Here is a 17,480-nt window from a genome sequence, read left to right on the forward strand (position 1 = left end):
TTGGGACACCTTAAACAAGAACTAAAAGACCGGGGTAAAGACTTGCCTAAACTTCAAGAAGACAATTTTCTTATAAGGACAAATTGCTGGAGAGGTTTTATGATGCATAAACAACAAAAAATACAGAGAACATGCAAGAGATCCACTCACAGGGCACTGGAGTCCAAGAGTATCTTTAAGCTTCCCACACCTGCTCCAAATCAGGGGCAATCAGGCACACACACCTGACTCTGCACAAGGATGATTACCTCACATGAGCTATTCAATTAATGTTTTTTTTCTCTGGATTTAACACCTTAAATCGTGACAATTTAATGACTGTAGTGCAAGAACATTTCATCCTCATGCATTGTAATCAAAGAGAAGTAAACCTTGGAGTCATCAGAATAAAGTGAAAACTGATATGTTGTTTTTAAAAGATTTGACCCTGAAGGAGCTGACATGTGGAGAACAACAACAACCAAGGTCTGAGGGCCACTCGATAGTGGAAGATTGCAGTCACCTATGACCACACAGAAAATCCTCTCAGAGAAACAGGGGTGAATGACCTTTAACTGGGCGGATATCAACACCCTATGACCTTAAATTGAAGTCAAGAGGTCAACTGTATCAGAAACTGTAATAGATCTCACGCAACAGAAAAAATAAACCTGTTGCTGACAGAATATCTACCAGAACTTCAGTTAAAAACATATCCATGCAGATACATTAGAGACAAAGTGAAGGTACATTAGTGTGGCATGCAAATTGAATTTTCAAGAGCATTGCAAGCTGCCTCTTTTGAACCCTGCCTCTTTTGAACCCTGGTTTCCATGTTTTGCTGATCTTCTGCTGTAGGTTTAGAAAAACATCTTAATTGGACTTTAAATACCTCACCCACTTTCCCTCAAGCACTGGAGTATCTGCCGTCAGAGGGCAAAAAATGTGCATAGCATGTTCCTCCTCGCTGCATGTGACAGCAAATACAATATGAGCGCATAGTTTATTGAAGTCCCAGCACACTCAGCTCACACAAATGTATGATGAGAAAATTCAGAAACTGACATCACTCTCTGCAGCCTGCAGCCATAGACACATAAAACCACCTCCATGAGTCAAACTGAAGAGTCATCCCGACATGAACTGATGAGGTCTGCCAGTAAACCAGAGACCTCATCAGTTCACCAGGCAATTCTGGGGAACTTCATCTGAGGAACCAGTTCTTCTGAACCTGTGACGTGATGTTGAACCTGCACGGGCTTGTAACAGTAGGCTGCTAACATATAAACATCTGGGGTGTCAGGTGAGGACTTCACTTACTCTGGGAATTAAAAAGAAACCCCAGAAAAGTTTACCTGATAAAATCGAACTACATATTTTGGTAAGTTGGAATGATTTTCAAAATTACGTAGATTGGAAAATCTCAATAGTAGTTATTTAAAACATAAAGATCTCCTTCAGGAATCCGAATAAATAGAAACTTAAAGGTCTCAAAACTGAAGTTGCTTGTGCACTTTCTGACACGTCTGCATGCAACACCACAAAAGACTTAGCCTAGCATGCATTGGCTAACTTGCACAAGACTGAAACAGGCTGATAACCAAAATCACAATGATTTGCACCAACAGGAAATCTAAAGTCTTCAGTTTTCATGCATCACTTTGGACCATAAGAGGAATTTCTAAGCCCCATTAGACATATATAGAACATATATTGAGGAGCCCTGAAGGTGTGACATAATTATGTCTTACTTTGTATTCAAACTGTCATCTTGTGTTAACAAGATTTAGCCTAGCTTAACATGCAAAGGGAAACCACATGTAATCCAACATGCAAAAATATGCCTAGCAGGACCTCTAATGTTCATAAATCAACAAACTGTATGTGGTTTGTTTTGCATGTAGACAATTTGTAGCTTTAGGTTCAGTTACCAAAGGTGCATGGCAGGTATGCAGGTGTGAGATCATAGACTGAACAAGAAGTATGAGTTCATGGAGGGCTGCTTTGAAGAGATTCTAGCGCTATGAAGCTAAAAGTTACACAAACCGGGCTGTAAAAAAGGCTGTACTTACTGTAAAATGATCAGCTGACTACCCAGTGTCTGTTAGTAAAACTAAATCCTAAACAAGGCCTACAGCTACCATGGATGAGTGCTCGGTGAAGAAACCTGCACCATTTACTTTTATTCCAATATTTGTGCTCTAGCCTACCAAAAGGCTCCAAATGTTCCTGAGACCCAAGCATGAAGAGAAACAGGGAAAGATGGGCAGATGGAGCTGGTGCATCAGTGGGGTTAACAAGAGGGCGCCTGCCCATACTGGTGTTTCATCAAGTTAGGCCCACAACATCAGAAACAACCCTCTTAATGCCAGCGCTCACCTCCTGCCATACCCACGCACCAACTTACACAAGTAAGGAGAAAAAACAGAGAAAAGAGCCTGTAGAGAGATGTTGGAGAGAGGAAAGAGAAGGCAGAGCCAAGACAAGAAGCCTGTTCGGGCTTGGACTCACCCTCCCAGGTTAAGCTGTGGGCTTGACCTCTCCCTTTCCTCCATTTACATAAAAGAGGAGAGGAAAGGAGGAAAAAGGGAGATCTCTTGTATTTGTTTTAACCCTCAGCTGACATTGTTTCTCCTAAAACAGATCCACTGACTTATTTTAACTGTTTTGTTTCCCCTCAGATTTCTTCCTGTCATGAGATGGTTGATCTTGTTATGATTCCCAGCTTCTACTGCAAACTCTGCATAGACATTTATCGATCACAAGGTAACATCTTTCCATCCATCCATCCATTTTCTTCTGCTTATCCGGGGTCGGGTCGCGGGGGTAGCAGTCCGAGCAAATTGACACAGACACCCCTCTACCCAGCAACACTTTCCAGCTCCTCCTGGGGAATCCCGAGGCGATCCCAGACCAGGCGGGAGAACACCTCTAAAGGGAGGCGTCCGGGAGGCATCCTTATCAGATTCCTGAACCACCTCAGCTGACTCCTTTGGATGCGGAGAAGCAGCGGCTCTGCTCCGAGCTCCCATCGAATGTCCGAGCTCCTGACCCTATCTCTAAGGCTGAGTCCAGACACCCTTCACCCCAATGGTCCGATACAACGTCCGCATCACTGCTGACACTGCACCAATCCACCTGTGGATCTCACACTCCATTTCCCTCCCACTCGCGATCATGACCCCGAGATACTTAAACTCCCCAACTTGGAGCAGAGTCTCACTCCCCACCGAGAGAGAGCAATCCACCATCTTATCACATCTTTATCATTTTAAACTCAAAATGGCTCTTATTTACTAAATGTACACCATCCTGTATCGAAGAAGACTTAAAAATAGTAACTGAAACAAAACACTTCTTAGGATTGGGGTTACCTGAGGTCATTGAGTAATAAATTGTCCCTTTGTCTCATCTGCTTCTTTATAATCAATCTACTTTTTACAACCTATAAAGGCCCCACCTACTGGCCATTTAAAGAATGCAGGTTTAGCAGTGTCCTCATACAATCACTTAATCCATCAATTAAGCTTTATTTTGATAGACTATTCAGTTCTGTACACTGCCTCTGCCTATTTTGTAATAGCTACTAGCTACACGCTGCAGAGTCAGACTACAGGCATTCAGTCACGTCATAATGCAATGAGTAATCTGTGGAATTAACTGTGAAAAGGAGACTTTTGTTTCCTGACTGAAGCCTTTAAGGCAGAGCCTCCTTGCTGGGTGTGCGCTGCCCGGGCGGAGAGAGATGCTGTTCTCAGGATGAACTTCAGGAACAAAAGCTCCTTCTTTACCTCTCATCATTAACTGAAGTTTATTAAATGGATGACTCTAGTTAAACCACCAGACGGGTGTTTTTAAAAGGGTGAATATTCCTTTAGTTTTCTCGTTATAAAGATATGTTTACACTTATCCCGATTGTATTCTGTTGGCAGACGTTTTGTCCATGCTTGTTTGAAGAAACACAGCGGTGCAAAAGTAGTCGGTAAATTCCGACTAGTTTTAAAGACTTAGACATCTTTAATCAGCTTGACAGGCGAAAACCTCATGTAAACAGATGACATATAATTTTTTATCGGAATAGCAAAACGTGGTCATATACACCCACCGACTGAGAACAATGACCTGGCGTAGCCTATCAAAAGTCCAGTCCTCAGGGTAGAGATCTCAGGTACAGTTTTAGCTTAAAGACACAACATGTGAATCAGTCAGTTCTGGAGATTTTAAAGGTATTTTCTGTCTCTTATTGGAGCTGGTTTATTGTTCCCGTTGCTTATAACATTTACACTATGTTCAGCTTAGCATGCATATCCTGGTAATGGTTGCATTGCGAGTAAGTACAACTGGAAAAGTCATCAATAAAAATGTAGTGCAGAGACAACTGCAATGTTTAAGGTCAATTATGACTGATTCAACATGGGTTTACCTAATTATAATGGGATAATGTTTGAAAATCAAACCTTCAAAATTCTGTATTCCAATATTTCCAGAAAGAATAAGGAATGTTAAATAAAGATAGTCATCAAAATGATTTACGTCTTTTGATATGAAATCAACTTTTTATTGTATGTCTTCTAAAAAATTGGAACAGGAAAACTTCAATTTATCATCTGAACTTCATTTTTAATCCCCTTCAGCAAAAATAAAAAATTAAATACTGATATTGTTGAATAAGTTTGAGTCCCAAGAACACCAAAATACAGTCTGAGTTCTCATATTTTAAAATGTATGGCTCAGTAAATATGAATTCTAACAATTAATGAATATGAAACTGGAAATTGGTAATTTGTATGGTTTAAGTTTCTGTCATATGGATGCTTAAAACATAAATAGGCTTTCTAATTGTCCATTTTGAGAATTGTAGTACTTTCTGGCATATCACACATTAACATGTCACTGTGTAAAATGCCTTCTAGTTTTCCATTGTGAGAAAATCAACTGATACTGAGCGTTAGATAAACGTACCAAACTGATGTTTTTGTGTTTCTGGTGTTGGTTATAGTGTGTGTGTCAGGCGTTTACCCGAGTGTGCTCACTCACTGAATTTGGGTTATCATGAGTAGAGCGATTTCCTTTTTCTACAATGAATGGGAAAACAAAGGACAAGAGTGGCCATTTTGAATTCAACTCATTATTGCAGTAAAACTGGTACAGAGTAACAGATTACAAAGCTCATGGCACAGTCACTGAAAAAAGAGAAATGAGGTGTGTATGTACAACAAGGAGGGAAAAGAAAAGTTAACATTTTGGCTAATAGAAACATCAGGGGTAACATAAAAATGAAGATACTGTACTGGGAGATGACTTGGTTATACAACAAAGAGAAAATATGAAATAAAGCATCGCAAAAATAACATTACATAAAAAATACATTTAGCACTTACACCGACAGATTCAATGCTCGTGTTTAACCTAGGTCCGATTCAGAGCAGCTTTTCCTTTTTGATAAAAAGCTCAATTTTAACGGCAAACACTCAAAACAAATGGCTGAAACTGTCTCGCACGTTATCTGATATCTTTTTGGGGAAATAGCTGATAAGATTGTTTGCTGACGACTCACTTTTTTATATTAGCAACACTCCAATCTTTTACAAAAAAATTCATATATTAATCTTGAATCAGGTGCTGAGGGTCTTCATTTAATCAACATTTACAGCCCATCTTGAGGAAAGTACATACACAGGAGTCAGAGCCACCAGGGGGAGCCAGCGTGAAATTTGATTAGGACACTTTAAATCTAATCTCTCCAATGTAGCCTTTGAAACATTTAATCCTTGATTGAGATCCATCTTTTTTTGGGGGTGAAGCTTCCTCTAAAGAAAATCGTCTGAACCAAATGATAACTATCAGGCTCTGGTGGACTCTGACAAAAGTGATTCTTGGTGCAAGAAAAGCCAATTTTTGACTTACACTTCAGATGGTCTGCAACTAAAACCACAAACAGCACTGAGCACCACTGACCAAAACTAAAAGTTGGCACCTGGCTACTGTAAGCGGACAATTATAACTCCACAAGAAATCAAACAAGTTCATCATCACCACCTCTCACTGGCAAGTCCTTACCCCACAGAAACCCCACAGAAAATGTTTTATGACTATTTACACATTTCTCTGCAAAAAATACAATTAAAAATGGTAATGTCATGAGGCATGAAGAATTAGACAAATATCGTATATCATTTGTGATTTCTGATTCCTCCCACGATCCCTCAAAAATGTTCGCCACAGATAATAAACGTAATGTTGAAAAAAATAATGATTCAGAACTTTGACCTCACTACATTTTCAATGTGACACATTTTTTCAACACACACTGAATTTTTACTTTTTCATCTTTTAACAAAAAAACCGATACAACATATTTCTAAAACACAAAATAACAACAGTCTACATGTAAAAATATAACTTTTACATACACAATTTCAAAATAATGGTAAAGTTTGCCATTTTGTTGCATACAATTTACAAACGTCTGTGAGTTGTTGCCTTGGATAGATAGCAGTGAAAGGAGCTGATGGAACTTCCGTCCCATTTTGTCCTGCGCGGGGTGCCGTACTAGTCTGAGGGTGTTGTTCATGGCAACAACAGAGAACACAACAAAGTCAGTTGAAAACTTTGAACACTGAGGGGCCTCGCCAGCTTCTGCCAGTTCAGTCTTTGAGAAAATGATTCCTCCCCATGAAAACACTCCTTTTGAAACGGAAATAAAAAAAGTAACAGAAGATGGCACCCTCCTTATATATTGTATATATTTTTTGTACATTTATATATAGATTGATTTATTCAAATAGATTCTTTTCCAGTTTCCGTGCCTTCCTGTTGATTGGGTAAGAGTTTAACCGCGTCGAAATGACCTCCGACAGAGAACAATGCTGCCGGATAGCTAATTGTGTTGTTTTATTCTTTTTGTTTTTGTTTTTTATTTTTTACATTTTCTATAATCGACATGTAAACCAGAACAGACAAAGAAAAAGTAATCAGGGAAAAGATTCTTCTTATAAAAGAGAGAGAGAGAGAGAGAGAGAGAGAGAGAAAGAAAATCTGTTTTACAACATACGACCACACACTTTGTACTGAAGACTACATTGGCTCACGGACAAGCCGGTCAAATATTGATAAAAAGCTGATAAGCTATAATACAAGAAGAGACGCGTTGTTCACCGTTAGGAACAGGAAGGGTTGGGGATTATGGAGGACTGGGGGGGACGGAGAGGACTGGGACGGGGGCTTGTCTTGCTAAATCAAGCGTCTGTCTCGCTGGCTCAAAGCCAGAACACGCTGTCTACTTACATATAAGCGTACAGTACATTAAATACAGTTTCATTTTTTTTATCCAAAAAATACTTTTTTTTCCTTTTTAGCTTTTTTTAAATTCCCAGGTCTGGTAAAAAACCTGACTGCATAGAACCTAACGAATAAGAACAGGTTTCCCTAAGCTTGCATCCTATTAAAAGACCAGGTAAATGTCCTCCTCTGGCAACTCGAATGATATGAACTCTAAAAAGGCACATTGGTAGAATTGTGAATGTTCAAATTGCATCTGTGGGACTGAAAGAGGCTGGGGAGAGGGGCTAAGGGCTCTGTTAGGGTGCATAAGGCTAGGGTCAACAGAGAAGACAGCACTGGGACTGGGGATCAAACATAGGTCTGTCTTTAGGAGGGTTCAAACCAGGGCAAGGGTGAAAGAAGACTCTGAGATTGACACCATGAAACAATGGACATTCTGCAGATACTCTAGTGACCGTTATCCGTTGAAGGAGAGGAGACCTTGATGCATAGCAACAATATGAACACTCAGGTTTCATTGTTGAGCTTTTTTCCCCTTTGTCGGCTTGTCAAATGTTGTTCTGATCCTGTATCCCTCCCACTCCAGTGCTGATTGAAAGCAAACTTCTACCTGGGATCATGACACAAGAGGCAGCACATTTCTAAAGTGGTACACAGGATGAGTGGTGGACAAATCAAGGTAGTCTGGGCCCTGCATCAGGCATACCTGGTTGCTTGAAAAATTGGTTTTATTATGGTTTATTCCAGCGTTAGCCCAATCTGAGTATCACAAACCTAAGCTAGTACTCACGCCAATCAGCCAAATTCTGAAACCCTTAAATCTCACCCAGTCTGGCAGTTAAACAGTATGAGAGTCAGATACTGCTCACATTTGGTCCTCTGGCACAGTTAGGGCCTGTGTCCACTACAATCAAACAGAAATTGTGTTGTAGCATCAGCAGCAGCTCTAGACCTGGAATTTGTACCCCGAAAAAACAACTGTGGTTACAAAATTGATATCAGAAGTCCCGCCCTTTCTTAACTCTGATTGGTCGGTGATCTAGAAGTGATATTGAGAAGCGGGATGGTGTTTTAACAGTTGACTATTTTTAACTGAGAGTGCAGCAACTTAAACCAGCTGAAGCTAAGTGCGTTTTTGCAGTGAGGTCACAGAGCATTGGAAACGCTAGGATAGAAAGTAGGCACTGCAAGCGCAAAAAAATTGAGTTAGTGGACACAGGCCCTTACTCAGCTGGAAGCCTGGCTTGTCCTGCTACCTTGGAAAAGCCACATGATGATGCTAGAACTGTGGCAGCCTATACAACAAGTCTTTTCCCAACTTCTCTCCACTAATGATGTCTAGAAAGTACGGTCTCAGATCAGTGCTCAAACCTTTGCCAGGAATCAGCGCCATCAAGAAAACCAACGGAAATTAGAAGCAGGTAGTGGTCCCAGGAAAAGACAACCCAACAATGTCAATCAGAAAATCTTCAAAGGTTAGCAGGGAAGGAGTGAGGTGTGAGGCGTGAGGTTTGGGGTAACAATGGGCCAGATCCTAAACAAGGAAGTATGGGAATCTATAAAACTGAACACAGGAATGCTTGGACTACTGCTGCTTGGCCCCTAAAGGAAAGTAATGCCTCAACACACCCCGCTGATTGTTCCCTGCTTTTCTTGCAGCTTTTTCAACATTGAGACCGTTGGATTCTCTGTTCTGTCATTCATCGCTTCAACCTCTAGCTTCTCAAGATGTTGGCCCATTCAGTCAGACTCTGCTGCCCTTCAATGAATCCCAAAACTCTCATGGTTCAGGTCTTCAGAGTGTCGTCAGCACTCAATCTAAGTGGAGGGATCATGATTTTGGGAAGGCTCCAAATGTGGAACAGAATTCACTTCAGTGCTCAGTCAAACCCGCTCGTCCACCCATCCATCCATCCATGGTTTCCATCATCTGTCCATCCTCTCAACCATCTGTCCAGTAATCCTTGGATTTGAGCAATTCTCAGACTCAGCCAGCTCTACCCATGCTGACGAATATCTGTCAAAGGACTCAGATTGCGAGATGTGTCTCTCTTTCTGCTGAAAATTCTGCATCTGCGTAACAAACCAAAGCAACAGTCTCAAAAGATGATGCCAGAACAGTTTTTCCGTCCTGCTGCTTCTTGAAAGGAAACTCGTTTTTGTTACAGCAGGAGTTTTCTACTGATTCTACCAAACACCCCAGTCCCTTTGGAGTCCCTCACTGATTGATTGATTAACTGATTCAATGATTGATTCTTAAGGTTCTCTCTTCCTCTCAGTCGATACACACGGGTCATTTGGGTATGACGGTCCAGGATTTTGTTTACAGACTCAAAAGTTAGCACAAAGTCAAAGTGGCTTTTAGCATGAACTACAAGTGCAGAAGAACATCTGTTTTAACACTGATGGTGTAAACTACATTTTGCAATGTTTACAAGGGAATGCATTCGAAGCAGAAGATCAAGTTGCCCCTCTTTTCCTTGTTTAGTTACGCTTCTTTCTAGGCTTCAATGATAATCAAAAAGGATCTGCAAACTTTACTTTTGTTCAGGTCACTTGGCTTCTCAAGCACCCAGAGTAGGTTTGCAACAGATTCCGAAATTCTTCTTCATTTATACTTTTAACTGTGGAAACGTGGGGTTCTTAAGGGGGGTGTATAAGCGGGGAGGTTGTGTAATACTTCCAGGAATTTTTGAGTTCTCGTTTTGTTTCTACTTTACTTTGCTCTCCATGTGTATCTGTCTGACTGATTTGCATCCAAGAGGAGATCAGGCACAGCTTCATCCACAGTGTGGCGTTAGATTGCCATTCAGTCAGAGTCACACTGAAGCTGTATTCAACATCAGCTGCGCATGTCGTTTTTTTAACAAAAGAAAATCTCTTTAAACACTTGTGATATGTTTTGCTCCATTTTGAACAACTCTCCCCAACCCGTCCCTCCTTAATGATCGTGTCCAGTTGCACATTTTCAACAAGTTTTTTAGTCATTTTTTCCTTTTCTCTTATATATATATACTATATATAGAACCCTTTTGTTCTTTAAAACAGGGAATGCTGATAAAACAAGTAGTTCAAGATGAAGAATTTCTCAGACGATGTGATTCCAAAGTCTTTTTGTCCATTTTGTCCAGAAGCTCCCACAGACTGCCACGCTTTTGAAGCAGCCACGTTCACAGTGGCTATTGTATCATCTCCACCAAGCAGCATCCAGTTCATCTCAGCTGGAAATGCAAAGTGACGAAAGCGACTAACGTGACTGCAGTTTGTGTTCTCGACAGAAGGAGACGAAGGTGAAGAGGAGGATCAGAGACGACAGAGGAAAGGCGAGAAAGAGGCTGATCTGATTGGTCAGGCCGAAGTTCCAGAGGATCCGATTGGTCAGGCCGAAGCAACAACAGGTTTGATCGATTGCCAGGTTGTCATGAAAACGCCGTCAGAGGAAGTGGTCGCTCATCATCTTGATGAACTCTGGCACCTTGGACCTGGAGGGACAAAGAGCGGGAAAATGAAGGGAAGGGAAATTTGCACACAGCGATGCACACACAAACAAAGACATATACACACACTCATACACACACACACACACACTCAGAGACAGATGGGGTTGACTTTAAGGACAAAGGACTCACAACTACTCTGTAAATTTTGTACCATATTATAATAGTAGTGCTAACAATATGAATCTCCTTGTGTTACAGGCCAAAGCTCACAGAGACACTCAGAAAAACAATCACAATTTGTTTAACACGGCTAAACATTCACGAGTCTTTGAGTAAACAATGTCAAATTGGTTTTCAGAGTGTGGCTAACATTAGCAGAGCTAGCACCACCAGCCTTGCATGTTAACGTCCACATTCCAGTTTAACCAGACAGCCTCCAAACAACTTTATCTCCATTTAAGAGATCAACATGCTGATAAACCACACCCATTACGAGATGCCATCTGTCATATGTGCTTGTTTACATCAGGGTTGTAGAGCAGACCAGTAACTGGAGCTACAGCCCTGGCTAGTGTTGGATGGCTGCTCTACATGCGACCGACATTTTGGGTCTACAATAATAAAAAAATAATAATAACTTGCTTAACCAAACATTAATTCCTGTGCTGACTAGCTAAATGCCCACTACTCTATCATACAGTGTCAACCATTCTGAGGTTCATATTCTGGGAAGAGGAAGCGTGGTCAATAAAATTAAAGGAAACTGAGGTTTGAACTAATCAGAAAATTTGGCATTTCTGTCTCAGAGGTGGACATTTGTCGTGATGATGCTTACCAAATCACCAACACTGATACCATCAAGTTAAGGCTGATTTATACTTCTGCGTCCAGCCTATGCCGGGGGTCCGTGTAGCTCCCGTACCTACGCAGAGACCTACGCACGTAGCTGACGTGCACCTCCAAAATGTAACTATGCATAGAATTGACGTGGACCGCAAGCCCTGTGATTGCATTGCATTGTGTTTCCTGCATTTACAGCCCTTCCGGAATCCCCGCTCATCGGCCGTGTATTTCATCTCTTCCTCTCTATTCTTCATGTAATCATGTCTGTATGATAAACAGCAACATGTATCAGCTGTAGATTAACATAACGCACTCTGAATTGCTGTGGAAAAGTAAACAGAGATCGTAGCGGGGCCGGAAGCAGGCGACCGGCAATCAGACAGACCACACTGCCCTTAAGTGTTTCGGTGGAGAATTGCTGTGCGACACGGACACATCGACGCACAAGTATGTATTGCTCATGTCTGCGTCAGCCCCTGCTGTGTAGGGGCAACACAGAAGTATAAATCAGCCTTTAGTCCTCATAGAGACAAAAACTATGGAACCAGATATGATTTAGATCTCAATCTGTGTTTTTTTAGGACAATAGTAGTAGTAAAGGTTAAAGTTCTCAAAATATAGATACTGTGGCCTAATATGGGTTTCCATTTCCTCAGCTATGATGCTCTGCTACGCTTCTGGCACCCTGTTGGACTAACTGCAGGATGACATTATTCCTAACTCACTTGCTGCATCATTTTCTCCATGTTTTGTGCAAAACATTTTCATAACAGTACATATTGAGATGTATCCGGATCCAGTTTCCCCCCCATATCAGCCCGGTAACACTGACAAGACAATTACACAGGTCTAGCTGTGACAGAAATACCAAGCAGCATTCTCCAAAGGTCCCTTCCCTCAAAGCACAGTGACTGAATGATGACTCATTGATTCTTTTCCAGAGATAAAAGGTCCATAAGTGTGGCGTGCAATTTCATGACTGGAAGCATGCAAAAACATCCAGTGTGAACAATTAAAAAAAACATCACTTTATGCTTTATGTGATGGTTTTGCAGACAAGAAATTGTGTGGCTCTGCCTGAGGTCACTCCTACTCCTCATCAAAGACCTTGAGTGTCTTATCACTACATTAGAACGTTCGGGAATCAGCTGAAGCACACATTAAAGCTACTCAAGTGCAAAAACAAATCTGACTGTTGAAGACATAAAGGAGTTATGGAGCAAACAAAAGAAACATTTTGAAAACTCCAAAGAAAGATGTTAACGTAGAAGCAGGGACGAACACACACTCACACTAAAATCACACTTACTGCCAATCTGTTGTTAAAATGTACCCAGACCAGATAAAAGAACTTAGGTTCTGGCCTCTGTTTTTACTCTGCTGACATATCATCAGATCAGCCAGACTTTGTCAGTTCTGTAAATTTGTTTAGAAATAATGAAGTTTAGTTGTCTGTGCACATTTTAACCTCTTCGTTCCTGCATTAGAGCGACAGCAGAAGGAGTCCAAATTCCCCCAAATAAATAATTGAAGCATAAGTAAGGATGGATGTCAGTAAATGTATAAGTCTTAGTATTGACCAATGGGTACATGTGGTTAAACTCCAAATACACATAGTTACTTTCTCCAACTATTTCTATACCTTATCTATGGAGAAATAAAAATGTGTTTTTGCCCAATGGTTTTTCAAATATTACCAGATTTTCCATAAAAATCATTAAATCAAACGGTGTCTTAAACCGTTCTTTTTTAATGGCCAGCCGGGGGCGGCTCCTATCTCTGCAAAATAATGCTAATATTTGATTATATGATCGCCTGTGAGCAAAGTTACATGCTTCTAACTTGATTGAACACCAAATTTAACATTTTCCTGATTACTTTTTGGTCTCACTCTCTGGTTTTAAGAGTTTTTCAATGAAGAATGATGTTAATCTAAAAAATATCGTCCACTCTTGAGTAGAACGATCTGCCTAGGATGGTAATTTGGCAATGGGTATCTACTCTGTAATCATTTTGGTCCCCAAAACCAACATGCTGATGGCAGAAACGCCAAACTCAGGGTTTCAAAATGATGGTTTGTGAACCTTTTGGGGAGGTCTTGGTGGCTACATCCACCTCCTCGAACAACATAGACCACAAACAGTGTTGGTTTGGTGATATAACCTGAATGATACAGTAATTTGAGCTTCTGACAGTTCTGCAGAGAACTTTTGTTGAGAAGTACACAGACAACATTTATAAACATCTGACAAATGGACAAAAGATAACATGTCCATCTTCTTTTTCCAATTTAGAGTCAAAATGAAAATATGATGAAACTGATCAGTTTGCTTTGGGCTTCAAATTGGATGATAGATGATTAAATTATTCTGGACTGGTCTCTGAATTGATGTTTAGTTGGGCTTGGAGGTACAACAGCAGATTAGTGTATAAGTGATATCTTCTGACCATTCAGGGGGGGAGGAGATGTTGCTGCGTTTTACATTTGTCCCATAGGGTTCGACCCGTCGCCCATGGCGGCAGCAGCGGCATGGTGAGCAGCGGCCAATGAGAGGGGAGCCCCTTCTGATGACACTGAGACCTTCTCTTCCTCGCGCCGCTTCAGACAGGCTGCCTTGGGGTTCAGGTTCCGCTCTGGATGGAGGGGAAGAAAGAAGAAGATGCTGTTTAGTGTTTGTTTTTATTTTCAGTGAACTTCTCTAACTGTATCTGTAAGAACAGTCAGACTGAAGCAAAAAGGCCAAAACCTTCAGCCTCATTGAACACAACAGCTGGAACTGCTGCCCTCTACTGGAGCTCTTTGAACACAACACATGCTAGAATTCTGATCTACCTTCCAAAACCTTGATTTCTACCCTCCTTCCTCTTTCAGTGGCTTCTTTTAAACCAAAGAAGACTCTTTTCTTAATAAGGCTGCAAAACTCAATGAAAGGGAAACACTCAGGTAATTTTCCCTCAAACTGACCTCGGACTTGTTGCTCCAGACTGAGGATGACAGCGACGGCCTGGTGCAGTATCAGTAACTTGGTCTGAGGTTTGTCGCTCTTCAGGTGCAGCTGAACCATCCTGCCCAGCTCCTTGAACGCCTCATTGATGTCGCGCACACGCAGACGCTCCCGCGCGTTGTTTGCCATTCTCCGTTCCCTCTCTCTCTCCATCTTCTGCTCCGGAGACAAGTCCTCATCATCAGCGTTGCTAAGGTGGTCAATAATGAGGACCAGGAGGAGTAGGAGGAGGAGGAGGAGCAAGGGGAAAGAAAGCAGGGGAGGAGGAGGAGGAAAGATCAGTTAATAAAGACCTGGAGTGAAAGGTTTTGCTGACCTTTACGAGCAGCAAGTAAAAATGGTCAGGGTTTGGGAACAGACACCATGATGTGCTCCACTCTGTGTTTCAAGTTAATGTTTGTTTACATGCTGATATTGATCATTTAACTTCATTAACGATGCTCCAGTGAAGGAAAAACTGGGGCTAATTGAAGACTAAATGTGGGATTACATCAACAAACTAAACTGATTGTGATATTGATTACTATTAGACATCCTTTACTTGTTTTGTTAGGACAGATTGCAAGATTCTAACATGATATTTTCACGTGACTCAAGTAATGCCAATCGTCACAATATCTTATTATTTTGCTAGCCCAAGCACCATAAACGATCTACGATAGGGTCCAGGATTATAAGAAGGTTCCCTTCTGCAGGAGAAGGCAAAACTGTGTGTCTGAAACACACGACGGCATGTTACCAAACCCTGACTCAAATCACAGACAACACTTCATCTTCCTCATTGAACCATTTACATAACCACCAACATCATGATTATATCATTATTATCATGATAGCCTCATCATGTAAAGTCTCTGGGTTTGGGATCCAAATATTTCAGATTTTTGTTTTTTACCTTGATTCAAAAATGTCGCTGGAGGTTTAAAGGCTGCTCAGCAGGATTCAAGGAAGGAAATCAACACTGTGACCAAAAACAAGACTATCTCTGTCAGCTACTTCTTTTTAAATAGCTTAGGTTTTTATTCAATTAGTGGATTTCAGATGTTTTGATCCTTTGAAACAAGCTGTTTTTGAAAGTTTAAAGTTTCTAAGTATGGTCACTCAGTGTTTCTAACAGTGTTGATTTCCGGGCCGTGAACACGAGGCAGCACTTCTTTGAGAATATTAGCATGTTAGCTCTACTTTGTTGTGTGAGAATCAGTTAAATCCAGGCTCAAGACCGTGGAGAGACTGATGAAGTTAACGACAGCTACACGTCCACCAGGAGCCTCCCTCTGTTTCTGACAGACGAGAGGTGGCTAGTGAACACGGGCGTCTTTGTGCACAAGGTGTCTCTGTTTCAACTGACGTATTTATCTGCTTCTCATCACACTTGATCACTTCATCAAAGTCCAGAGGCTGGTTCCCAAAACACACACAGCTTTGAATCCTTCTTGTGCACCCAAATAATTAAAAAATTGCTTTTCTTTCTCTTCCATTTATCTTAGATCTAAAATTTCCATTTCTATTATCATTCGCTGACTTTCTGCACAAGAAGCATGTGGTGCTTTGGGAAAAGGCTTCTTCCAGCCCAGCCGAGGGTTTTGATGGAAGCGAGTGTCTAGAGGAAGGCGGGGCTACTTAGATCTTGACCTCTCAACAGATTTAAGATCCTTGTTGTCCGGGTCCTCCTTCTTGGTGTCCAGGATTTTGGAGTCTTGCAAGAGGTTCTCGTCTCCCTCGTCCTCGGACTTGATCGAGCTGACGGAGGAGGTGCTCTGACCCTGAAGGCCTCCAGACAGAGCTGCAGAGAGGATGACAGAGAAAACAAACCGGGTAAGAAGTTATAGACAGATGAATTACATTTATAGGAATTGGCATGGTTCAGCTGTCCCTCATTTGAACATCATGGACTAGAGATCACAGACGGTTGATGCACAAGTAGAGAGAGATTTGCATTTAGTAGTTTTGTTAATCTCTGTCTTGTCTTGTCATACAGCATCCTAATCTCTGGCGTCCTCCAATGTTTCTCATCCTGATGTTTACTCTATAAGATGACCCCACGTCTTAATCATCCAGAGCATTGTTTTTGCACATTATGCAATCTTTAAACAAACTTTTAAATATCTGAGCATTTCAAAAACATAATGGTGTGGGTTATTTTTAGATGCATGAATGCGATGTTGTGTATTGTTTTGTTTTGTTTTGTGTGGACTGCTGTCTGCAAAGCGAAATGCAACCCACTTTGTCATTTATCTAGGAGGACAAAGCACAATAGCTTCAAAAGTTGAGCCCTGCAGCTTGAACAAAAATGTTGACACCATAGCTTATATAATTTACTATTATGTTATTATAAATTATATTGCTGCAAAGCTTATCTAATAGATGCCAGATAGTTCAAGCAGTTCAGCTAAATATAAAAATACACACTTTTTGTGCATGCATTAAAAAAATGACCATCTGAGAATGATTTATGAAAAAAGATATATATTTGTTCATCTGCAGAGGTGACATGGCTGCAGCATCAGGCCTCTCTGAACATTATCAACCTGCAAGATGGCGTCTGTGCATAACACTGATGCAGGCGTTGAGGCCTCTGCGCCCTCTCTCTGCCTCTCCTCCGCTGAACAGTGCCGTCTTTATTTGACGTCTGTATGGATCCTTCACTGGGACGCTGCCAACTTCTCAGTCAACACAAAACACTCCGCTCTGCACACACACACACACCCCCCACACGCACACACACACTCGTACGCCACCAACTGTCGGCCATTTTGAATCTCCGTCTGCCTGACTGGAGGCATTTTGTGTGCAGCGTTGAGTGACGGTCTGTGTTTGGTTTGTGTGTGCGTCTTTAGTCCTTACAATCGCTGTGTGTTTGGGCACAAATATCTGCATTTAAAAAGCTTTGAGCGGTGAAAAGTCACTTTGTGCTTCTGAATGTCTGATT

The 17,480-nt window shown here is 41.3% G+C and overlaps 1 protein-coding gene across 5 annotated transcripts in view; it reads right to left on the reverse strand.

Annotated features, from left to right (window-relative positions):
* Window positions 1-5,095: 5,095 nt before the first annotated feature.
* Window positions 5,096-17,480, reverse strand: part of LOC117831332 (transcription factor 4-like) — a 263,290-nt gene continuing 250,905 nt past the window's right edge. For 3 of the 5 annotated variants that reach the window (XM_034709977.1, XM_034709975.1, XM_034709976.1), the window contains 4 exons: window positions 16,184-16,334; window positions 14,512-14,741; window positions 14,030-14,180; window positions 5,096-10,745 (listed from right to left, as the gene is read on the reverse strand). In XM_034709977.1, coding sequence (XP_034565868.1) covers window positions 10,697-10,745; window positions 14,030-14,180; window positions 14,512-14,741; window positions 16,184-16,334 — 581 coding nt within the window. In that variant the 3' untranslated portion in view covers window positions 5,096-10,696. Of the gene's footprint in view, window positions 10,746-13,994; window positions 14,181-14,511; window positions 14,742-16,183; window positions 16,335-17,480 lie in introns of all 5 variants that reach the window. The other 2 variants (XM_034709978.1, XM_034709979.1) reach the window with 2 other exon arrangements.

The sequence above is a fragment of the Notolabrus celidotus genome, chromosome 19 (genome assembly GCF_009762535.1).
Source record: "Notolabrus celidotus isolate fNotCel1 chromosome 19, fNotCel1.pri, whole genome shotgun sequence".
Taxonomy (NCBI): Eukaryota; Metazoa; Chordata; class Actinopteri; order Labriformes; family Labridae; genus Notolabrus; species Notolabrus celidotus.